This window comes from Pagrus major, chromosome 21, assembly GCF_040436345.1.
Source record: "Pagrus major chromosome 21, Pma_NU_1.0".
NCBI classification, from domain to species: domain Eukaryota; kingdom Metazoa; phylum Chordata; class Actinopteri; order Spariformes; family Sparidae; genus Pagrus; species Pagrus major.
Window position 1 is genome coordinate 8,967,971 of NC_133235.1, and position 25,176 is coordinate 8,993,146.

Genomic DNA, 25,176 nt, shown 5'->3' on the forward strand with positions numbered 1-25,176 from the left:
ACAAACAGCATCTGTAATGTCAGATAAGACAGGGGCTGACAGATGATGGTATAGGAAACATTTTTTGGAAAACATCATGATGGATGAAAAGGAAGCAAAAGCCTTTCAAAAGTACAGTGTAGTCAGAAATTGTAAGGACAATGATATGTTCTGTACTCAAGCACAGTGGATCTGAAATGAAACAACATTCGAAATGTTGGTTACAGGTCCCATGACGACTGCATCGACCACTGGCAGCAAGCAAACCTTAAGCAGCTACTGTACTCTGTCAGAAATAGAACAGAAGAGCAACTCGTGTATCTGTTTGCAACACATCCAGAAAACTGTGGAGGATGAAGCCCATCACATCGCTTTATGAAATAAGGCAAGAGAGGCCAGTCGATAATTTGGTTTGTGTCTTCTGCTTCATGTCCATGTGCACTGTTCCTGTCAATGCCTTAAGCCAAGGAGTGGGGAGAAAATCTATTCACACATAAATCTAATTTCTTCTCTCCAATAATCCTAAAATCAATTTACAGATGGCAAAAAATGTATTTTGTACATTTGTAATGTTATGGTTTCTCCTCACCATGTTGACGGACTGGGAAAGTTGTAACTGTGCTACGAGGGCAAAGTGTAGCCCCAGGAAAGATGATTGCATTTAAACACTGTAGTGAAGCCTTTGGGCATATTCAAATTTAATAAATCCCCAGGAAGAATTGGTGTGATACAGTGTGACTCGTGCAATACGTAAGCCTTGCAAAGTGAAGTGTTTTGGGAATGTTGCAAACTCGACGGGTCACGTACATCATCACTCAGAGACCACCGCCAGCAAACTGTAGCACTGAACTCCAGCAATAGCAAGTGTTTTAACAAACTTTCAGCCAACTCTGACTGGGCGAAGAAATAACTCAGTCCACAGCCTGTTTCAGTTCAAACAACCTGTGTCTGTGCAGTGTAGGGGATAACAATAGGTCTCCCTGGTACCAGCCTTGCAGCAAGAGGGTACAGTTTATTTTCCACTGCTGGGGACATATTAGATGAAGCACAGTGGCCAACTTCTGTTTCTAAAAAAGAACCTAACTCACTAATTGGACATCTGTTGCTCAAAAAGGCAGGCCATAAACAGCTCCAAAATCTGTCCACCTGAAACCGCAATTAGACGTTTAAGCTTCACTGTGCAGAATGATTGATATTTGCAGAGTTTGACAGGGTGAAAGGCTCTTTCAAATTCATCTGTGAAGCGTAAGAACTTAAATGTGAGTTTGAGATGTATATACACCAGCAGGATTTTGCAACATCACGACAAGTTTCGAGGCCATTCATGGTCCAATATGCAATTTAAAAAAGTGTGATGTGGAAACTTAAACCTCCAGCATGAATGAACGGACCTTTACAAAAATGTTAGAAAAATAATTCCAGTCAAACTTTTTAGGAAATGATATCTACACTGAGCCATCTACTTGAACATTGCAGCTAGAGAAGGTGTCTTAACTTTCAGAAGACAAGACTGAGGAAAGAAAGGGCTGATGAAAACAGGAAAAATAAGGACAGCTGCAGCACGGTTCTGGCAAAGCATCATCAACGAGTATGCCAAATGTCCTCTGAGGTTTACAGCCAGACATTGACTGCAACAGAACAAATATCAAACATAATGAGGCTGTGTTAATTTGTCCAATTACTTTATGTCACCTAAATGTCCCCTGATGTAGATGTTAACACCCTAAAACTCATGCTTAAACTCAGCACTTTACCTTCAACTTCATTACTTCATTTCAAATCCAATGCGCAACAATAAGTACAGAGCCAAAACACACACAGTGACTGTGCTGTACACTGCTGCTGTCTTAGTTTGACACAAGTTAATTGTTTTCCTCCAATCAGTGTGTGCTAGCGTGCTGCAATCAGCCTGGGTGTGGTTATGATGCCAGTTAACTATGTCACCTGCTGTCAAGATGGCTGAAATCCAGCAAGTTGAACTCCCTGTTGTCCTGTGAGTGGTAGATGGTGTCAACATCCTGAAACAGAGAAGGAGAGTAAAAGAGAAGGAGAAGGATAATGAGAGAAAAGGAAACAAACAGCAACAGAGAGGGAGAGCAAAAGAAAGAAAGGTTACACACAAAGACATCCCACTTTTTTCCATTTGTACAAAAGAAAGTTGTATATTAAAAACAAGACGAAAGCGCTTTTGTACAGCTTGTTAAGCGTCCTCACCCACTGCACTTCTTCTTTACAGCCGATTCCATTGTAGTCACAAAGAGCTGCATACGTCTCAGAAAAACCTCCTGAAAGATGGAGAGACAACAAATCAATCCAACAAAGACCGTAAAAGATAAGAAATGACAAGGACAGGATAAAGACGGGCAGAGGACGTATGAAGGAGTGAGAAGGAGAGAGAGTACAGGCCAGAGATGAAAGAGGAAGTGAGGAAGAGTGCGACACAGATAGTCAGCAGAGAGCGAGAGAGATTGGCTGTAAAAATTGAGGTGAGATGAAAGTATTGCACCATGAAAGAGCTCTTCTTGTAGATTAATAGGATTACCAGCAAAAGAGGAGTGCATCCAGCAACTTTGGTCTTCTGACCCACTTAAGGATGAGTCGCCGACATGATTTGGTGCGAGTCAGTGAGTCAGCGAGTGGATGGACTGAAAAGCAACCGTGTACGTCTGTATGCATTGTGTTTGGTGCGATGCAGACAGAAGCATAGCTCACCGCAGGTTTTCTGGGGGTCCAACGACGATTCAGAGTTCGGTGAAAACTTGTGACCTTCATCAGTGAGGTCTCCCTCTGCTCGACAAATAGGAGGACTGAAAGACAAAGAGCAGGAGAAGAGGTTCAAACACGATGAGAGTCACTCCCTAAAATGCTGTGAGCTAAATACTAATTTCAGCATGCTAACATGCTCACACTGACATTGCTAACGCTGATGATATATATTATCTTGGATTTTGTGTATCATATCGTGATATGGCATAACTGTTGTCTTTTCCTGGTTCTAAAGGATGCAATAAAGTAAATAGTCATCCCTACGATATTGTCAGAATGTTGATATCAAGTAATTTGGTCAAAAATATGACTTTGATTTGTCGCCCCATAGCAGCATTTCTGAGATTTCAAAATACCAAGATTCATATTGTGTATCCAGATATAGCCTAAAAAGGTAGATTTGCAAGCATTTGATCATAAAACAAAGCACTGAACAAATTTAAATGTTGGCTTGATAAAAGCTAAGGGGTTACCCAAGTGATTACATTATATCTTAAAAGGAACATGAATCTGTGTACCATGGGGAGATTTGAAGGTGGACACAGGGTGAGAGATGTGAGGCTGGAAGTTTTTATAGTCTGGCCTGCTGAGTTTGACCACTTATAAACACAATCAGCAGTTGCAGCACAGGCTGTGAGACACAGCTCATAGAATGATTAAGGTACATGAGGCAGGAAATAAATGGGAGTTTTAATAGCAAGGGCATTGCAGGCTGAATTGCAGGAGCCAAACTAAAACATCAAAAGCATGATGTACAGTACCTCGAGCTAAGCTTACTTTGGAAACTTTACTTTGTAAAAGAGAGCTAGCTAATGATGGAAGTAAACTTTGCCACAAATCAAGATTGGAGTTTTTTTCCAAGGAGATAGGAGAGTAATGAAGGAGTTTAACAACATGAACTGAAGGTAACCGCGGTCACACAACGAGCACAACTGCAAAAGCAGCAGCAAGGTTTCTACAGGGATCCGACACATACACAGATTTCTGGATAAATCATGTTTTTCTTATTCAAGCACTGAAGAGTATAAAGGTATGTGGTCTACAGTATACGTGGTCCTGTGCAGAGGTAGGTTTTATGAAGAAATGTGGTTATTAGAGTGCATATGAGCCAACACATAAGTGCAAGTATAAAGTAAAAAGACAGTGTTGGGTTCAGTCGTAGGTTTTAATATTTTTAACATCAGATATGTGGATTTCCATGCAGAAGAGCAGAGAATGAAATTAGATAAAATGTCTGTAGCAATGGAGACCCTTCGAATTCATTTCAGACCTTTTCATAACTTTTAAGGCCAAATGTTTATCCTTATCTTAATCACTACAAGACATTTTAATGCCTTGATTTCACTGGACACGTCTCTGTGACCTCACAGGTGCAACTTAGTCTTATTGTGTCCTCCAGACAGCTTCATACCCCACTGGGAGTGTTTCAGAAGCAGAATGTCATGCCTGCCTGATGTTGTGCATCCTGCTCAGATTGTTTTTATTTCAGCATTTTTCCTTGATTTTTGTGCTTCTACCATGGGTGAGTAGGCTACATAGTTAAATTGATTCTTTTTTGTCTGTTTTTGTTATCATTTCCAACTCTGTTGTGCTGTAGATTGCTGTAGAAGTCTGCACAGGGTTATTTTGAAAATTGATCGGACGCTCTATGTCGTTTCTGTGTATGACTACCTGCCTGGCTTGATTTGCTGTATGCAACTTGACTTGAATACTGTCTGCTTCCAGTGTGTCACTCAGTTGTACCTAATGGAATCTGGGGGTATGACTCTCTCAGGACCTGCAGGCACCCTGGGCAGCACAGGTGTCTGGATTTTGTCTCAGGGGGTGGCCACAGCATCAGACTTTAAATACAACGGTGGATCACAACCACAGTCATTAGGAATTATCCTCTGGGCACTTTGTCTTTCTGTACAAAAAGCAATCAGGGTGATCCGACACATAACTATGATGATATTTCAGTCTGGGCCAAAGTGGTGCACCAACCTACAGTCTGACATTGGCACACATTGAACTGCCACAAGTGGGGCTGAAAGTGCATCATCTTCATTATCTATATTTTCGGGAGAGCCGATTTCTTTCACTTTAGACGGCGGCAAAGTTATGATTAGAAACCCTCTGCTCCCAACAGGTTTGGGTGGACATGGATGGTAATTATTATGCTTTCACCTCCCTTAGCTGCTACTGCTGAAGTGCCCCTAAGCAAGACACTGAACTCCCAGCTGAATAAGTAGAGCACTTCAGTGCCCAAGAGCCAGTACACTGGTACAAGGCTGAGTATAACCCTCCCACTCCCTGCTGGCACTCTTCTTACAAGACATTAAATGTAATAAATTCTCAGACAACTTAGCAAATAAGACTAACGAAAGGGTACTTGACTTACAAAGATTCAGAACCAAATTTATCTTATGCCTACTAAACGAAACACAGCTGCATAATGTTTTCAAAATGGTAATACCGTCTTATTTGCATTGGCAAGATGCTAATTTGCAGGAGACTTGGTTTTCATTGATTATAGCTGCTCCAGTCAGAGTTGAGATGGAAAGTGAACGTCTCCAGTGTCAAAACTGCTTATGACATTGCTTTGGTAGTGAATAAATCACACGTAAACTGTCAAATTGGATCCCTGGGATGCTGTTTGAAGCTACCGTTGCAGTTATATAAAAAGAAACATATTCCTCGGCTTACTGGTTGTTTTCTTTTAAGCATTCTCTTTCACAGAAAAGCATCCAGCAAGCAGAAAAGAGTAAGGACTGGGATCACAAAGTAAATACTGTGCTCGCACATAATGCTGTGCTGTACCTGCTTTGGCTTTTTGATAGGATTACACCACTATACTGTTGCATTCAACACACATCACCCTTAATCCCATTTGTCAACAAAATCACGCACAACACCTCGCCACATCCATGACCTTAATCCCTACCTTATCTCCACAATCATCATCCGCCCCTGGATGTGCGCGTGTTTGTGTATGTGCCCGTTATCTTGATGCTATCTGCATTATGTACTTCAACGCAGCGGTACCAATCAGTTACAAGGCTGCACAATCAAACCCACAGCAACCTCCCTACTCTCCGTCCTCCCCTCTCCCTTTATTCTCTTTAAATGTTCTCACTGGAAGCAATCATCTGGCGTGGCCCTAATGGAAAAGAGCCATTCGGAAAGATGATAGAGTGCGGAGATAGCCTTGTGCAGGTCAATAGTCAGAGCACTGAGTCAATCCAACTGCTTTTAGAAAGTGGAGATGAGACCCACGAGAAAGAGGAATACGCTCTGCCTTGCAGGCCTGCTCACCCTTAAACACTCACATGACCAACAGGACAAGAAGTTTTACCACTTGAACTGAACCCTATCGAGGCTTTTCTTCAGTGTGTGTCCTCTGAGCTTCCCTCTTCAGAAGGAAGGAAGTGCAGGGACGTAGAGCCCGAGTTTATTGCCTCGTCAGTGACTCTGTGTTCTGCGACTCACTGCTTTTACTAAATAAGCTGCTTCAAAAAGAAAAAAAGAGGCAACACAATGCCTTCAGGTAACAGCCTACTCAGTGTCAGCTGGCTGATTTAATCCCAGTGATTGCTGGGTGTTATAGTCTACTGTGACACAGAAATGGGTCGGATGCAAACTACAGCAATACAAGAATGCATTTGGCTGCTGAAGAGTAAAGCTGGACGAAAGTGAGGCTGCCAACTTGCCAACGCACTGTCGAGTGCTGTTAACGTCGGCCAACTTGTCTTCGCTCCTCAGAGCACACACACACACAACACAACAACAGAGAGCCTAGTTTCTTTGCTGGAGGCGAGGATGCTCGGAGATGCTCGGAGATGCTTACGCGTAAATGGAGTTGTTGAATACTCGGGAGAGGGCGTAGTTGATGTGGTTGACCATGTGATCCAGCTGGTCCTGGGTTTGTAGTCTCAGTGAGTAGGTGGTCTTGTCTGTGTCGATGACAACCTGTACATGGACATGACAGTTTATCGAAAATGATACTTCATACTGCTGTGAAGATCCTAACAGCAGGAAAAACAATCGAACACCAGTGTGTCACCTGGTGCTCTGGATAGGTGTTCATTGCTCGGATTTCCAAGAAGTTGAAGGTGACCTCCATCTGAAAACAGCAGAAAAACATGACTGTGATTCACACTGACATGTTGTCAGAATTCATTGTCTACATCATCTTTATAGGATAATCATGTCAGAAAATAGGACCCAAGTTGTAAACACAATAATATTGTACGCAAAAGTGCCTAGATTGGGGAACGCAGCGACATAACTTAAAAGGTAAAGTATGTAACATTTCTGCATTAAAACATCTAAAAACAACTACACCTTTCTTATATATTTTGTTGAGCTGTGTACTTAATCTTAAATCCCTCTGATAATTATGAAACCCAGAGAAATCAGGAAGTTTACTCAAGGCAACAGAGCATTTCATTTTGTCACTCTTCGCTATAATTTCAGGGAAACATCAGATTATTCGTCAGAGAACAAGGAGGGAAAAAAGCTAATGTGAGTAAACATAGCGTGAAAATTAACTTTAACATTAACTTAACCCTGAATATTTGTGCCTGAGCCATGTAGATACAGTTTCACTAGCAACGGTGAGTGTCTGACACTCATGTTGTAAGCAAACAGAGAAGTTTGCTGAAACCTAACAGAAGATGACTCTTACTGCCCTGCTCGTTGTAAACATCAGTCACAGGGTACAGTCCAAATTGTTTTTCAACTCTGACCTACCGTTTTTACTGTAATGTGCACAAAACTGTGCAAAGACACTATTACCATTTTGGGTCTGTTCAGTTTCGGTTTCAAAACTTGGCTTAATGACTTGGTGGAGAGCTCTGTTAAATCTTAGACTAAGTTTGAGAAAACTTGATACATCTATCAAAACTTTGTGCATTAGTTTGCTTCCTACCAAAAGCTTGTGTAGAGGAAAAACATTAGTGAAAATGAGGATGTGCAACAGCCTAATGCTAGCCAGGTTAATGCTGCACATGCCTCCAGAGACTGAAAGATCTGCATAAATCTGACAAATACAGAGAAACTATTGCCTAGCCTGGAAGAGAAAGTAATTTCTGCCAGCCATGCCATGATAGATCAACTGCAATCCACTTGTGCCCGTCTATGAAAGAATATTAAGCACTTCTATTGCTGACTTATTTACAGTTGGCCCATTTTATCTCTTGTGTTTCTTGGCCTGTTGTACTTGATTGCAGTGATGTCACTGACCCACATCTCAGAAATTATGCTGGTGTGTACAGTGTTATCAGGACTGATTTAAATGATGGCAAAAAAAACTACATAAATAAGACCCATGTTTAAATAAACCTGAATTATTCTTTAAGGAGTCATTCAACAGTTTGGTAAGTGTGCTTATTCGATTTCTTGCCGAGGAGATGGATGACAAAATCAATACTGCTCTCATGTCTGTGCAGTAAATATGAATCTACAGTCAGCAGCTGGTTAGCTTAGCTTAGCACAAATACAGTAAGCAGGGAGAAACAGCTTGCCAGGCTCTGTCCAAAGGCGACAAAATCCACCTACCAGCACCTCTTAAGCTCACTAATTAACATGTTGCCTCATTATTTAATCCGTACAAAAAAAAGAAGTGTAAAATCACAAAAAAAGCTAAGCTAACCAATTGCTGTCTGCAGCTTCATTTCAAAATATGTGAGCAGTATTGATCTCTTCATCCAATTCTCAGCAAGAAAGCTAATAAGCTTATTTCCCACAATGTCAAACTATTGCTTTAAACCACTGACTTCAGCCACCTACCACCTTATCATCTTCATTGTGAGCGTTGTCATGACTCCTATCATTCTGAAACATCATCACCACAGTCATCATCGTTATCTCTTCTCTCCTGCTCTGAAAGTCTGTGACTTTTTTTGTCACATCTCTTGCGAATTACCATGAGATCAAGGCTGGCAAGTGAAAGCCATAAAATTCCACTGAGAGCGGGGGAACATTTACCTTGGTGGGCACTTTGACAGCAAAGAGATACAGCCTCCATGTTGCCAGGACCTGAGGGGAGAAACACATTCATTTTTCTGTCACAGAGCAGGAAATGCAAAATGCTAATCGCAGCAAAAAATAGCACAGCACAAACACCCCATAAAGAGAGCAAATCATCTCTGCAGCTCATCCGAATGGCTCGTAAGTCATGCTAAGCACTCAAGACATTAGCAAGCTAATGATGATAGCGCGTGAGAGCGCGTGTGTGAAAGAAATATTGTGGCGAGATTGAGAGTCATATGACAGTCCGATTCATCGCGCTAAATTGTGTTGATGGAACTAAGTAGCGCATATTCAACAGATGCTTCACTGCGTCATGGAGGAAGCTGATGGTGGGATGAGAGGGAGGAAGAGGAGAAAGAAGACAGGAGGAGTAAGCACAAAGAGAGGTGTGCTTTTGCCAAAAGAAAGACATTACCATTTAAAAGTGTCTGGAGTAAAGAAAGAGAAGGAAAATGTGAATAAATTCACATCTGCCTATGTAATTAATCTCATTCATAATTCAAAAATCTATAATTAGCATACCCCATCCATGCACTGTGTATCTCTATCCCTCTCCAGCTCTTTCTCCAATCCTTGGCCACACTTTCCTTTTGCTCTTTTTCAGCTGGCTCAAACTCCACTCCTGTCTTGTCCATAATTCTCTCCTTTGCATCCTGTCATTCCTGTCATTTCTCTCTTCATCTCCATGGAAATCTGTTCATTTTCCCCCCCATCCTCTTCCTTAATCCCTAATCCCTCCATCTCTCTGTGTGCCACAGTGCCCTGTCTGGATTGCTCCCGCCTTAACACCTCACTCCATCCCCTCCGCCTGCCCTCACCGCCTCCCTTCGCTCAACTCCCCTGTCTCCTTTCCCGTTTCAGTTTTTCTATTCTTTTTCTGCTCTGTCGCTTTCAATTCCTCAAGGCCTCTCTGTGCTGAATGGCTAATGGCGCCCCGCTGAGTGGCGGTGAGAGGAAGAAAGAAAATCAAACATACAAAGAGAGAGTGAGGAAGAGGGAGAGATAGAGGAGGGGAGAGAAGGACAGAGACACCAGATTTCCCTCATGATAATGAAGTCCTCGGATACTACAGTCCCAGCAAAGCAGGCCTCACAGATCAGCCGTGTGTCTTAACTATATAGACATCCATAACAGACTCCCACAGAGAAGAGACAGAGGAGAAGGAGACAAATGAGAACGAGTGACTAAAACGAAGGAGACAGAATGATAGCCCCACCAAGAAAAAAAAAAAAAAAATCCCTCGCACACTAAGCCAGTGGAGGGGCCTTCTCAGAAGATTGTTAGTCCAATCACAGCTTCTTGACAAGTTTGAAAACTCTGTTATATAAATCCAGAGAGGAGCGGGGGAAGCGTGATGGGACCTTGAGGCACACAGAAAAAGGAAAAAAAGAGGTGAGAGAGATCTATGGAGAGGGAAAATGAAAGACAGAAGCATCTTCTCCCTTCAAAAGCCTTGTGAGCTGACAGAAGGTCTCATCGTGTAAACAGAGGCATCAATAATGCAAAGTCTCTGACGGGTGCCGATTTGATCCTCCGATGCTCAACAAGGCCTCTTGCGTACGGTTTCTCCTCTCTTGATATATCATTTACAGCCCATTGAAGTATCATTAGAGACAATCAATACTCAGGACTGTTATTTTTGCCTGCTTGGACAGGGTATGTGCAGCGGTAATGGAAAAAATCTACAGGATATTCATTCAATATCTATACCAGATACAGGGTTTAAACCAGAGCACACTATTGTCTCCCTACATACTTATTAAGTCCCTTCACTACAACCTCCCTGCGCCCAACTGTCTCGCATAATATCGAGGACAGGATCTATGCTGTTGGCAGGCTTATCATTTTTACAGCATATCTACACAGTGCATGTCAGTGTGGTCTGTCTCACGCACGTCTGACTGAACGGTTATGCTTCTATTTTAATCAAGTGTTGAGTTCTGAGCGCTGTCAAAAACACTGGTGGCCTACATTTACTACAGTGCCTGAACGCATCATGTGTAGACACAGATGGAGAACTGAACTTGTTGCTGCTTTCACTATGTGGGCTAGACACAGTGTTAGATTTTTTTTAAGCAGTACCAACATGCGTTTCCAAAGTTAGCCAAAATGAACTGTTGGCTTTTATCTGATAAACCTGCATTGCAAGCCAGTGTCTGTACACTCAGCCAAAAGTGTTTTCTAGGGACTGAAATATCTGCAAATCCCTTTTTTTTTTTACTTTTTATTTTTATATTTGAAATGTTAGCAAGAGTCTTTTTGCTGTTCTCGAAGACCAACAGAGAGAGAAGTCTGTCAGTTGATAAATGATCTAGTAGTGATAGCTACGCATGTCATTTTCCAGCCTGTACGTGGTAGCAAGATAGCAATTGCATAGTGCTAATTGAGAGCTAATGCTAGCACAGCTACAGTTAACATTAGTCAGCATCATGCAATCCTACATCACATCAGTATTTAATCACCTTATACAGGATTCAGAGCTGAGCAGCAGCTTGTCCCGTCAGCCTGTGAAATTATAGTGTTAACTAATGTAGTATTAGCTAAACATTAGCTCAGTGGCTAAAGAGTAGACTGAACTGTCAGCAAGAGGAGTTCAGAAGATATCCAATTTTTCCACTTTAATTGGCAGATGTGACTTTCTGTCAGATGTGACTCATTTAGAACTCACCTCTGAATATAATTCCAATTTCATATGTAATGATTAGAAAATGAATGAATGAAGTAATTTCACCTATCACAGTCAAGCAGTTGTTAACACTTAATGTACACTATGGTAAATTGGTCCACTTTTCCAGGTATAGATTAACTTTGTAGTTGACTACAAGTGAAATACTAAGGCTGCACAATCAATCAGCAGTGCTGCAGCGACGCCCTGGCCTACAAATCTTTCTCCAGATGAAAGAAAACATGTTTGTTTGGTACAGACCCCAACAAATGTCACGTCATTATGATTTCAACACTTTCTTTCATTGAAAATGAAAATTGTGATGCAAAAATGATCATTCCAACTAATTGCGAATAACTGCGCATTCAGAATAAGTTAAGTCCTGATGAAAGGAGATTACTTTCACTCTATTTTTCATTGAGAAATGTTGATTTCCTCAGAGTAATTGAAAAGAAAATTGGTTGTGTTTAACAACTATATGTTTAAAAACTTCATACTATTTTAATATTTTAAAGCACTCACTGTGTGTATATTTTCACAGTATTCTAGATGGAGTTGTAACCCCCTAGAAAAGTATCAATGGGCCCACCAGACAAGCCTGACTCATACTCTGCAGATAAATGAACTGCCAGAAACAGGTGAGACAATGAAGGTTATTCTAAAGTAACATAAAATTATTTTTCTCTGAAGTATCAGGCCATAAGGATAAATTATCCAGCTATGAATATTAACTGCCACAAATAGCCAGAGCTAAATTCAAGCCCCATGAGCCAGAAACCATAACCAGGACTTTTTTCCCCTTGTGTAGCTTTTTGGCAATCTCCTCCTCCACGGATCAATCAAAAATCCTAAAAGCTGCACAAAGATTCGTTTCCTGCCAAAGAAATCCTCAGAGATGAGATGGTTCGACTTTTTGACTTGTGGTCAGCAAAGGACGCAGCAGGTGACAATCTCAAGAAGTGATGAGGAAGTGGCAGAGAGAAGGACCGGTAGGCGAAGATGCTGGGATGGGGGGGTACAGAGGTGCCCTTGCTGTGACAGCACAGTGTCAGAAGCACCAGTTCAAAGAGCCAGCGAGCCGGCCAACCCCTGAAACAGCCTGCGAGGGCAGGCTGGGAGTGTGTGTCACACAGAGAGAGCACGTGTACAGTACGCGCATGAAAAACAACAAATGTATCTCATTCTGGATGTGTGCGTTTGCGTGCACTCGCAGCCGAGAGGGCAGAGGGCGGGGGCTTATATTAATCATAAGCTGTCAGGCTCTGGGTCTTGCACTTCAAACGAGATGGTGCAAATCAAAGTGTGTCTCTGGGTCGTGTGTGTGTGTGTTGCAGCGCTGCCTCTGAGGGAACAAGCTAAGGATCAGTGCCAGATTTTGCCGCCTGCGGTATTTCTGGCTCGTCCACAAGGGCATTTTAAAACACACGCACATCACACACACACACACACACACACACACACACACACACACACACACACACTACGAAATCAGAAACATTCCGATACAAACATTTGCATAAGTCCGACATGCTAGAACAGCGCACACTCGTTTTGACTCTCATGCACGTATAATGATGCACAATAGCTTGCTAAGCTGGCTTTGGACTACGCTTGCCCATCTTTCCTCCTCTCTCTCTCTCTCTCTCTCTCTCTCTGTCTCTCACACACACACACACACACACACACACACACACACACACACACACACACACACACACACACACACACACACACACACACACACACACACACACAGAGTCAGTCAGCTCCCATCACTCAAGTGAACTCAGCATCACAAAAACACAACCCTGCCATCAGTCAATCTGTCAGCTTACATGCGTGCGTGTGTGTGTGTCTGTAAGTGACGGGGGTTTGAAAGCACAGATGCCCCAGGTCTGGCTTTATAAGTGGACTTTAGAGTGGTTGAAAGACAGAGAGAGAGAGGGAGAGATGGAGCCAAATGAGAGGAAAGAAATGCAAAGCTCAAAAACACATCTTGTTCCAGATTCTCTTATAAAAAAAAAAGTCCAATGCGTCGAAATCAAAGAGATGGCAAAGAGAGAGCTCTGAAACCCAAAGGACCTCTTAAAAAAAAAGAGAAAAAAGATAGGGTAAGAGACAGATAATGGGAAGAGGTTGCAGGGTTGTACTAGAGATGGGATAGAGTGCATACGAGGAGAAACAGAAGCTGAAGACCTGCCACGATTGGGTGAATGGGCTCAGAGGAAAGAAAGGGGTAGGGGAAAATACAAATAAAAGGGGGGAATGTGGGATGAGATGGAGACAAGTAAGTGAGCAGCGAGTGTGGGAGAGGCCAGACAGATGGAGGAAAAAAGAGAAAAGAGGGGTAGGATACAGGAGCATCAGGACAATGAGAGCAAAAGAGCAAAGGAGAGAGAAAAGGAGAGGCAGAGATACTTTGAGCTGCCTCAGTACACACACACACACACACACACACACACACACACACACACACACACACACACACACACACACACACACACACACACACACACACACACACACACACACACACACACACACACACACACACACACACACACACACACACACACACACACACTTTCTCGCCTTCTCATGGGGGAAAAGAGAAGGTCAGCAGTCACACTTCATAGCCCCTCCACCATAGGCTACCAACATGTGTTATGATAATCAAAGGAAAGCACAGTCCTAATTACAGCACAGAGCGCTCGCTACGCACCGTCAGATGCTAAATCCCGAACGCTCACAGAGAAAACGACTCCATGCTGAGCATCTTGCAGCGAAAAGCCATGAAGAGAAAGCCGTGGATGATGCAGTGGTAACGTTCGCAACATTACGCAAGCATATTACACTAACAGATGGAAGTGTTGTTGTCGAGAGACTGAAAAGAAAGAGAAGATTCTGCTGCGAGCACGGGCTGTCTCTGCTTTACTGCTTTGTACTCGGCTTTCTTTCACAGCCCAGCGCACCGTCGGAGTCCCTCTGCAACAAGGTGTCATCTTGAAAGCAAGGCCCAAATTCACCATTTAAAATGTACAAGATGATAATGTAATACAGTGAGCGTGTAATCGTTTGACTTTGTTTACCATCAACCACGGTTTTCAGAGCTTACAAAACAGGTAGTTGAAAAGATGCTAAGAAGCTGGCGCTGTTTAAGCCCCAGTGATTGTGTATTCACTGTCCCGCAGGCGTATAAACAATGTAGAGTACAAAATTGAATCCGGACTGGGACCATGAGAGTCAAATACATTCTCCCTCCCCAGATCGCCTCTGTCTGGTTGTACAGTGTGGAAGTCATAAATGTCAGAAAAGGAAAGAGGCTTCGTAAATCTTCCACGCTGTTTGGAGCATTTTTGTTGCTTGGCCTTGCTACATTTCTCACTGCACCTGCAAGTTCAGTCACATTTTCTAGGAGTTGTCAAAAGGGATTCTGGGAAATGTAGCAAATCGGTAATTGAATAACGTGAGGCAAGATCCTGGAAGGTGGGTTCACTGACAGAGTAAATTACAACACCTATCACTACAGTTACAACATAATGATCACAAATTGATTATGATTGAGATCAAGGTTTTCAGAGGGTGCCAACAAATAAGGCTCCTGCTCATCCACCTTGAGCTACTCTGGCCATGGATTGCTATGCTAACATCTCTGCTCTGCCCGTGGTGTTTAAGGAGGAGTGCCGAGTGTGCAGAGGTTTGTAAGAACTCAAACTGTGCCAGGATGCATTGCTATGATATTCAGTGTGCTTTGTCTTTTAAAAATTATTCTAGCCATAAACGCTTAGTAGCTAATGCCTGGTGGTTGAATCTTGCATCTCAGACAGGCGTGTCCAATCATATACTGTAAAGAACCAAAAAGTCCTGCACGTCATCCATTTCTTGTACACACTTTATTTTTCGACGAGTAGGTAGGTTAGGCAAAATGAACGAATTAGGGTTATTTTGGTTGTTTCTGTGACTATTAAAGCAAAACATATCAGTCCATCTATGAAAACAACCTCTAACAACCAGCCTGTGTTTGTTAATGGTGTGTAAAGTGTATTTGGTGTTGATCAGTTTGTTAGATTTGATAATATCTAAGGCAAACATGGTGTTTTTCACTATTCACGGCTGATTTCATTTTAGCTCTAACGAGAGTATTTCAGCAAAGATTGAAGGTCACTGTGATAATACCATGCCTGTGTCGGCTTACTGGTTGGTCGGTTGGTGACCTGTCCTCTGTACTTGTATGGTGTGTCTCTGCATTTGGTTTATGACAGAAGAAGGACTTGGGACCATCACCCGTGGAGGTAATAAATGCTCATGGGAGCATTATCTAGTGTCCAGACCCTGTTTTTTTTTTTTACTTTTGGTTGGTTGGTTTGTCAGCAGGATTGCGCAAAATGTACTGAGTGGATTTCAACAAAACCTGGACTGAGGATGGATCTCGGCCCAGAATAGACTCCATTAACTTTTGGTGTGGATCAGGATATAGGGACAGACCCAGGATTTTTTTCTTGCTTTCTATAACATTGTGAGATAGGGGGTTTTAAATAATGCATGGATCTTGATGGGAAAAAAAAAAATCAGGCGTATTTAGGGGGCTGGTATCTCTGAGTGAGTACAATTTCATGCGGCTCCAAATAAAAATCCAGATGTAGTGGCTGTAAATATATCTTATTTAATATTGGATTAGGTTTGGTTGATTTAAAGGGGACTGTTGGGCCTTAGGGGAAGTATGAGCTCTACTGAGTGCCCCTCCAGTTTGATCATTTGATACATCCATTGAAACAAATCTAAACTTGAAACATGTATAAATCATTTGACTGTGACTTTGCTTGACATATTAGTCCCAAATACTCGTTAAGATTCCAAAAATGCTAGATCCTACATTGTCCAATAAAGCAACCGATAGTATGTCTTTATTAGACCATCTCTGCCTGGTAAATGCCAATGTCTTTCAAACTCTACGTCTCTGTTTTGAAAGGCAGCTTGTCATTAAAAATCTGTAGTCTCCTGGCCAAGATAACCAAGACAACATCATCAGCGGTATTTTTTCTAACTTTGAAGAGCTCCTTCCAAGGCCGCAGTAGACACTATATTATAATAATAATGACAACAACAATAACAAGGCTGGGCAGGCTGAGCTGCACTCCTCATGATGAGTAACTGAACGTGATGTGTAAATTAATACACATAATTTAATGTCAGTTGTCTAATATGAGAACTCCTAACTACGCAGGCTTGAATTTTGCAGCAGCGCATTACCTCAGGGTCTGGACAAATCAGTTAAGCACAAGTCAATGATGTGGTTTACACAGGACAGACCACTGAGGAACAGAAGCAATTTAACAATTCCAAAGAGCGATAAAATTCAATAATTAAAAAGATGCAGAGCGAGGAGATTGAAAACGCTAATTCATGCAGATGAGGTTACAAGACCCCAAGGAGTATAAAGAAACATAGACGCTTCGAAACAATAAAGGAAGAAAAAATAAAACAACAGTAACAACATTACACTAAAAAGCAAAGGCAAATGAGAAAAAGCTCAAAGAAAGATGTTGATGATGTTGATTCACTACAAACTGGAGGCAGATCTTGAAACAACCAGCTTTTCACTACTTTTATTTTATTTATTTAGTCCCAAAACACTCTTAGCCACAGATCCAGATTTGGCAATGCTAATGACTGCCAGCTGCAATAAATTTAAAGTCAAACAGCATTTAGCACACAAACAAGTTTCTCTCAGGATTAGGGTTAGGGTCTTCACAGTCTGTTAACTGTTTAGACTATCGACTCAGACAAGGAAGAAGCCCATAAAAAAAGAAGCATAGGAGGGATCCCTCTTCAATGCAACGTGCAGGGTAGATAGAGGTAGCAGTCACTGAATTAGTATATGGTGAAAGAGTATCAGAAGAAACTTACAAAATAATAATATGAAGTGTTCTTAAAAGTAAAGAAAGTTTATTAACCCTTGAATAGTCCTCTCAAACATCTGATAGAGGATATTTTCACCTGTTATATGTAGAAAAAAGATTTTTTACATACTATGCCCAAAAATATTCCCAGGGTGCACTGCAGTTTTCAAAAACATTTTCTAATACCAATTCTGCTATACTCTTTAGCATGCTAGAAAAAGGATTTAGTATATCCCAATGCTTTGTATATTAAATGCATTATTCCGAAAATACATGGATGTCAGATAGGCTTGGGCGATTGTACGAATATATCGCCAATCGCCCATCAGCTGAGTCCATCACGGTTGGTTTCATTTTTGGTGATTTTTTGGGCGATTTTTGTCATTTTATTTTGCTTAATTAATGGTCTGCCTCCACAGAATTCAACACGGTTCATATAGTTCATAATTACTATGTAGAGCACAATTCAAAGTGTGCGCGTATTGGAACTGGCAGCTTCACACGTATTTCCAACGAGTCTTTCACAAAATGGCGGTGGTGAAAGTAACGTTAATTCATAAACCATATTTGAGAACTACATCAAAAAAAGCTGTGCAGTTGTGCACCCCGATCGTTATAATAGGACAGGTATGTTATCCTGATCTCCCACCTGTTTGCTCATTTAGAGGCTGTGAGTGAATGCGTCCTACTGCAGCCTCGCCCCCTGCGCCCGCAAAGCACGCTAAACTTTTTTGCTGCATTCATGTGGTGTCGGAAGATCCGAGTTGCCGAGTTGTTTTTCTGACATGAGGTGACTTCATGTGAATTATCCCATTGTGAAAGTCATTTTTAGATTTTTTCCGACATCACATGAATGCAACATCCCCCCTCTTTTTTTTTTCTCCACCACATACACAACTGCCGAATATATCAGCAACCGCTGGTTGATGAGCTGACGGTGGCCGGTTGGAAATTTTTAACATATCGCCCAAACCTAATGTCAGATTTCATCCGGTCAAATTTTGCAGTTAAGCCAGCATGCTTTTTTTGACTATTCTGACCCACAATCATCTGTGCAGCAAAAAATACGCCACATCTATTGAGCCACAGACTGATGACAGCTCATTGGCTGTGTTCCAAATCCCAGATTTTTTACTTCAAAATTTCAACAGATGCTAGAGCAAGAGGGTCAAAGTTCAGTGCACAATGTTCTGACAAAGTAGTATTTCCTAGTTGTATGCATACTGCATGCAACAGTATGTACTTTGTAAGGGCAGCTGCAGTACGTACTAAAAGCAAAAATAAAAAGTATGTGATCTGGAATGCAGCTCAGATGTTTTCAGGGGGCTGCCTTCAAGGAGAAATCACTCAGCATGTATCCTGCTTGTGGTGAAGTTTTCATAAGCAGTTATATTGTTTGTATTGAGTTTAGGTACAGAGGGTTTACTGTGCAAAAGCTGTGTAAATGAATACCCCCAAAATGTCTAAAACCTTTTTCAAACTTTTTACCCAGTGTACCACCTCAGAAGATATTAAGCTCTTGAAGTACCACTGTTACGACTGTCGTCGAGTCATATCATGCTGCTAACATTAGCAGGTGGCATGAATGCTTCAACAGTGCTGCTTAAAGTAGCCACTGGCAATGATGCTTGGAACACTGCCGTCAACTTCTATTCAAACAGGGCTGTTTGAAGTATTCTCCTCCTGCCGAGCACTTCTCTTCCTGATAGTTCATGTGTAGTGTTTTTGAACCTTTCATTTTACCTCCGTTTACTACCTTCCCTTTGAGATTAGCTTGTAATTAATCATGGATGATGCGACGTGCATGAACGTGACTAGGTAGACTAATAGGTTGAAACAATATACTAGAGCGAGGACGAAACTTATTTTAAATTAGTATTTAATAAGTATTTTTATTCCAGTGTCTGTAGTATTTTGAGTGATTCTGATATTATTGGTACCAATTCAATTAAACTAATACAACAAAGCCACATTTATTCACAGTAACAGTTGTGGACATGAGAGCGAGACACTCCCTCAGAAAAAAATAAATAAAAAATTAGCAAAGTCGGCTAAAGTTTGTAGCAAACCACAAAAAGACGATCCATCACAGAAAATACTACATTGCATTATGAATTGTTTTATTTCTTGTGTCCATAAATTGCTTCTCCATAAAAATAGATCAATAAAAATGTCTTGTTTTACTTAAATGTAGAAAAATTCATGCAGATTGCTAAAAGTGTACTTTAACTGCAAATGGCCATTTCTATCATTTGGTAGTTTATAAATGTAAATATGTATAAACATAAATTGTAAGTGCCAAGGGAACTGGCTGGGATGATAAAAGGGTTAGGTAATGCATAATGATTTTTGTGCAGAATAAATCATCTTTAAAAATGATTGCTGACCATAAATCATTATTATATAACAACCAACAACTTTCTAAATAACAGGCCTGCTGTAAACTTCCTCGGACAGACTCTGAACACACAACCACAACCAAATCTTTAAATGCTGCACCACTGACTCAACCTCAAACCTCAGTCCTCCGAGAGTCTCATGAGCGGGGCCTTTGCGTAAGCGCACAACCTAAGTGGAAATAAGCGTCCGAAGCATCCGAGTGTGCTCAGGACTGTCAAACAGTGGCAATCTCAGCCAGTAATAGGCCCATTATTAGGTAGGAGCGAGGGAACCACAGAGTCAACGGAGGATAACACAGAGCGACCAATCAGGATAAATAAGTGGCGGAAGAACCAAATCGGCAACTGGGGCATCACAACACATCAGAAATCTCCTTCCCCCTGTCTCCCTCCTCCATTCCTTTTCCTAATATGGGGTGCCCTCCCCTCCTCCTCCAACACACCCACCCACTCCTCCCCCCCAGCCTCCCTGTGTCTCTCCCTCTCTCTGCCTTTGAAGATGCTTTGTTTTCTGACTCGCCTCTAATCTTCAAATAGGGTGATCTAATAATGGCCCTAAGTGTGTGTATGCGGGCAAGTTTTGATGCGCTGAACCATGTGTGTCTGCGTAGATGCCTTCTGCACATGTCAAACTGTACCCACGAGTGTGTGTGTGTGTCTGTGTGTGTGTGTGTGTGTGTGTGTGTGTGTGTGTGTGTGCATGTGTGTGCGCGTATGTATGTGTTTTTGTGCATGCACGCCCCGTGATGGAAACATGAATGTTGATGCTCCCCTTCGCATTGCCCTGGGTGCCGTTCGGATGTCATGCCGAGCACTCCATGTGTCTGTCTGCCATGGGGGGGGGGGAGTCGACCCTGGGTGTGTGTGTGTGTGTGTGTGTGTGTGTGTGTGTGTGTGTGTGTGTGTGTGTCTCGCTGCATGATGGCTGGTACAGTCAACACACACAGACAGCTGGATACCAGCAGTCTCCGGAGGGAGAAGGGGGCCAAAAAGAAAGAGCGAGATGTAGAACAAAGACTTTGATGCAGTCAGTATAAACCCAATAGATAACATAATGAAAAAACTTTCCGTAAAACTAAAACTAAACAAACAGAAGAACTGAGATGAAAGCTATGATCCTGTCCTGCTAAATCCACTTCAGCCATGAAGGTGGAATCAACATGAAAGGGAGGATGAAGGTAGGAGAAGGCTTCGCTTAAGCCTTCAGGCTTAGAAAAACTGTTTGCAAGACCAAGTCTTGTCACCGTATTAGAAGGCAATCCTAAATTACTCCACTTTCTCTAACAACCATGTATGACATTTTCAAGCATGAGTGAACATTTTGTACACAATACCCAGCGAGACTGAAACAAACAGTCTATTTACAAACTCCCTCATCTGTTCACCTTTCATACATCCAAACAAATTTATCCATTAGAGTGAAAAGATTGCCTTTTAGAGGGGGAGACCTTGACAACGAGCTAGAATGAATGCTTATATCAAGCCACCTCCCCCCTCGCCTGCTTTCCCTTGAAAGAATTTGGAGCAGTGGCAGTAGTAGCAGCCAAGGCCCATTTGGATAGTAAAAAAAAACTCTCATAAGGCAGAGAGACCTAATTGAATTGCTTCTGATGGAAGGAGGAGCTCAATACCCTTTAACAGGTTTGAGTAAAGATGGAGGGAAGGGCAGAAAGGGGATAGACGGAGAGAAAGTGAGAGGCGACTGGGGTGGTGGTGGAAGGTGGGAGGAGGGGGGTGATGACGGGGTAGAGAATAATTGAGATGGACAGATAAGGAGGGAGGGAGAGAGGAAACAAAGAGAGGAGACGACAAAAATAAAGGGGGTGGTGGTAATGATGGGGATAGATGAAGGCGAGGGAGAGGAAGAGAAATAATAGCAGATACGGGAAACCGAGAGAAGTACTGATTAATAGTTTTGATTGGCTTATCAGCTTGTCTTTTCTGTCGTCCTCAGGGGAGGAAACGAGCTCGCTTTCTCACATGCTGTGGCGACAAAGCGTGTGAGTAACTGATCAGTCACTAATGTGGACAACTAGTTGACGATTTCACAATAACAGCGGTGGCCTTGCTTCGCACAAGCTCCTTCAACACATCACAGGCTGCCCACACACCCTCTGGCATACACTCACGTGAGCTTCTTCAGACAGAAAGAAAACAATAACTGATGCCCCTGTATGTACACTGTGTCAGGCTTGCACATACACACACACGCCGAACTCTTGCCTGTGGCATTAAGGCCATCCTGCCACATCTAATAAACTCTGAGGATAGACTCAGTAGGCCATGGCATGGTGTCCACTTTGCTCTGCTTTGGCAGCATCTGTCTTAAGCCTGATTTTCAGCACGTCTGTTGGGTGTCTCAGGATGCAATCTGCCACTTCTTATGGCTCTTTCAACTTGCTGTAATTAACTTCCATTGATTTCCATTTGCTCTGCAAGTGCCATTCCATTCCATATTCAGTAACTGGCATGTGAAGATGCTTTCACTTTAACAATAAAAACCCCTTCAGGTGACCTGGTGTGACGGCAGACGGAGGAGGGGGGTGTCGGTGGGTGTGAGGGTGTTGGCGTCTCTCACCAGAATCCTGTCCTCCGTTTTGCCGCTCCTCGTGTCCTGCTTGATGGCTCGCACAAACTTAATGGCCTGCTTGTCCAGCACCTTCCTGATGCTCTCTGCAGAGAAGAGTGGAGAGAAAAGAGGGGAAAACGAGGAGAGCTAATTACATAATGTAAACACATAACAGAGTGAAAAGCGCTGCCCTGAGATGCACTCTGAAACACTGTAAAAAGCTTTTATGGGGGGGAATCGATAAATTCAAAAATGCGGCTGGGTGATGAATGAAAGGAAAAACCGTAATAAATGAGTGGAGAAACATTAGAGATACACAGATTGTGTCTGCCAATACCAGTTCTCATAACATAACTCAGGATGTTAGAGTGAAGCTCCAATAACAGGGCCTTTTTTACCCCTTTGTGCCTCACTGGAAGCGTATGATTGGGTCATTCCTCTTGTGTACGTTAATATGAGGATATAACTACACATGACTTATTAACTATGTGAAATTAGCTCACTACAGCAAATGGAGGGAGCGAAACAGAAAAAATGGAGCTCCTGCTGTGACAACGCTGTTTAAGCGGTGAGAGGGAATAATAACTCCTCGGAAATATTGATATACAAGACAATATTGTACACAAGGGGATGCTGTGGTGCTCAAAATGCTGTTGACAACCCAATGAGATCGTGTTAGATCGCTGCATTTTATAACAGCAGTGACTAATAAGCAAATCTGAAAGCAGATCAGGCCAATACGCGATCCTCTTAACAAGGTCAGTACTGGTGCTGATGATACTGATCATACTGGATGTGTACATAATACCTGTGCACACATCTATAGGAGAATTTTGGAGTGAGTCACACTGTGCTTTCCACCACCATCATCAGTTCATTAGCAGATCAAATTTGCTTGAGGTCAAGAATGAACTGACAAGCTCAAGATTTAAGCCAAAACGGACGACAAGTTTAAGAAAGGGCTCAGAATAATGAAAAGTTTTAACATAAGTGCTTCACGACAAACAAGCAAAAATCTGTTGCTGATGAACACAATGTGTGAAAAGCTGCTTCCAGTGAGCGATGGAGGTCGGAATTTCCTTGTTGAAATTAAACTAGTTAAAACCTCGACCTCCAAGCATTCCAGGTGGAAAACGCCAACAATGAACAAAGAACTTGGCTAACCGCAACAAAATGATTTCTCTTTGGTAAAGTGTACACACAATCGCGCCTCAGCAGTGCAGCCTCCTTACAGATGAAAATAAAACAAACTAAATAAAGAAGGGAAAGCTATACATGGAGGTAAAACAGACACCATTATACATTTTATTATTTTATGGCACTTTCATACCTGGAAACGTATCTAAATATGCCATTTGCTCGCCTAATAAAAAAAAAAGATAATTGATTCAGGGCTGCAACTAAAAATTATTTTCATTATACATTAATCTAACGATTATTCTCACAAGTTATCGATTATTATAATTTGTAATTGTATTAATCATTGAGTTTGTATATGTCAATAAATTGTGAAAAATGCTCATCGTAATTTCCCAGAGCCCAAACTGACATCTTCTTATTCGATCGACCGTCAAAATAGTTGTAGCTCTAAACTGATTAAGCACTTTTTAAGCAAAAATGCCAAAAGTTTAAAATTAAAAAAAATATTTGCCGTTTTTTCTGATCATTCCGTGAAACTCAAATGAAACACTTTGATTTTTGAGAGTTAAAATGAAAAGGCATCTTTTCCGCATCTTCCGGAACATTTTGTCAGAATTTCCATTTCACATTTATAAACCAAACGATTAAATTGAGAGAAAAAAATCAAGAGATTCATCAAAATAATCTTCACTTGCAGACCTCGTCAAAAGAAAAGTAAGTGGCTCTCGCGCCGAGATTGTTTTGTCAGCCAAGAATAATGTTTATCCCTCCAGTAGATCACCAGACACTGAAAGGGGAACAGACACCGAAGTCTGTTCACAGATCTTGGAGGGACACCACGGCACATGAAAATAAAAGTTATTCAAAGCCTTTTGTGGGTCCAGAGGGAGCTGTGTGAAGTCTGATAAACTCCCTCAGGTGATGTCATTTGAGTCAGTGTCAGTTGGAGTCTACAAGTTTAAAAATATAAAGAATTTAGGGGTGTGGAGTCAGAAAGAAGCGAGCCTATTAGACCTCTGCAGCATGCTCCTTATCTCTGCTTGAGGCAAGTGGCTCGAGGCTACATTAGCCGCTAACACATTAACACCATAACATTCATTACACATTGCACGAACCCCCTTTGTGGACAGACGGCAGTTGAATTGCATTCTGTGTAATGTAGGCACCAGGTTTTGACAAGGAGGAAGAACGCACAGAATAAAAAACTGTAGAGTTGCTGCATTGATTCCTTTTTTCTGTATGTGATGAGCCTGACAATGTTATAGGAGGGCAATGTTAAATCAGTGCAGTGCTCTCAATAAGCTATGCCAAGAAGCAACAATGCTGTTCTGAAGGACAGTGGTGGCCAAAGCCCTCGCTAAAGCACTTCATGTTGGGTTTCCTTTTTTCACCCACCTGTACATTGTGCTATTAGTACAGTGGCTCACAATAGTAAAGTAAGCTGCACATCAGAGTACTAGGACACCAGCGACTCTTATCTGTGAGCCTTTGCTTGAAATCTTCCATCCAAATTAGTCCTACAGTGTCTGAAATATAGCCGAGTATTAGAAAGTGTTCCCGTCTCCCGATAAATTCACTGTGTTGGAGCTGCTGATGCTGTCATCGTGTTTTGTCTTTGATTTTCATCTTTGGGATAGACTGCTAGATTATTCCTTTAAAGACAGACGCACAGGGGTGAACAGTCACAGAGACAAGTAGACAGCTACAAAGACACAAACATGAGGCCGGGGAGACACACACGCATAC

At 42.0% G+C, this 25,176-nt stretch overlaps 1 protein-coding gene across 10 annotated transcripts in view; it reads right to left on the minus strand.

Annotated features, from left to right (window-relative positions):
* carmil3 (capping protein regulator and myosin 1 linker 3) overlaps positions 1-25,176 on the minus strand; it is a 97,412-nt gene that overhangs the window by 70,315 nt on the left and 1,921 nt on the right. For all 10 annotated transcript variants that reach the window (XM_073490469.1, XM_073490467.1, XM_073490468.1 and 7 more), the window contains exons 2-8: positions 22,300-22,394; positions 8,713-8,763; positions 6,788-6,847; positions 6,572-6,693; positions 2,692-2,786; positions 2,194-2,264; positions 1,924-1,997 (exon numbers count right to left, since the gene is read on the minus strand). In XM_073490469.1, coding sequence (XP_073346570.1) covers positions 1,924-1,997; positions 2,194-2,264; positions 2,692-2,786; positions 6,572-6,693; positions 6,788-6,847; positions 8,713-8,763; positions 22,300-22,394 — 568 coding nt within the window. The remainder of the gene's footprint in view (positions 1-1,923; positions 1,998-2,193; positions 2,265-2,691; positions 2,787-6,571; positions 6,694-6,787; positions 6,848-8,712; positions 8,764-22,299; positions 22,395-25,176) is intronic.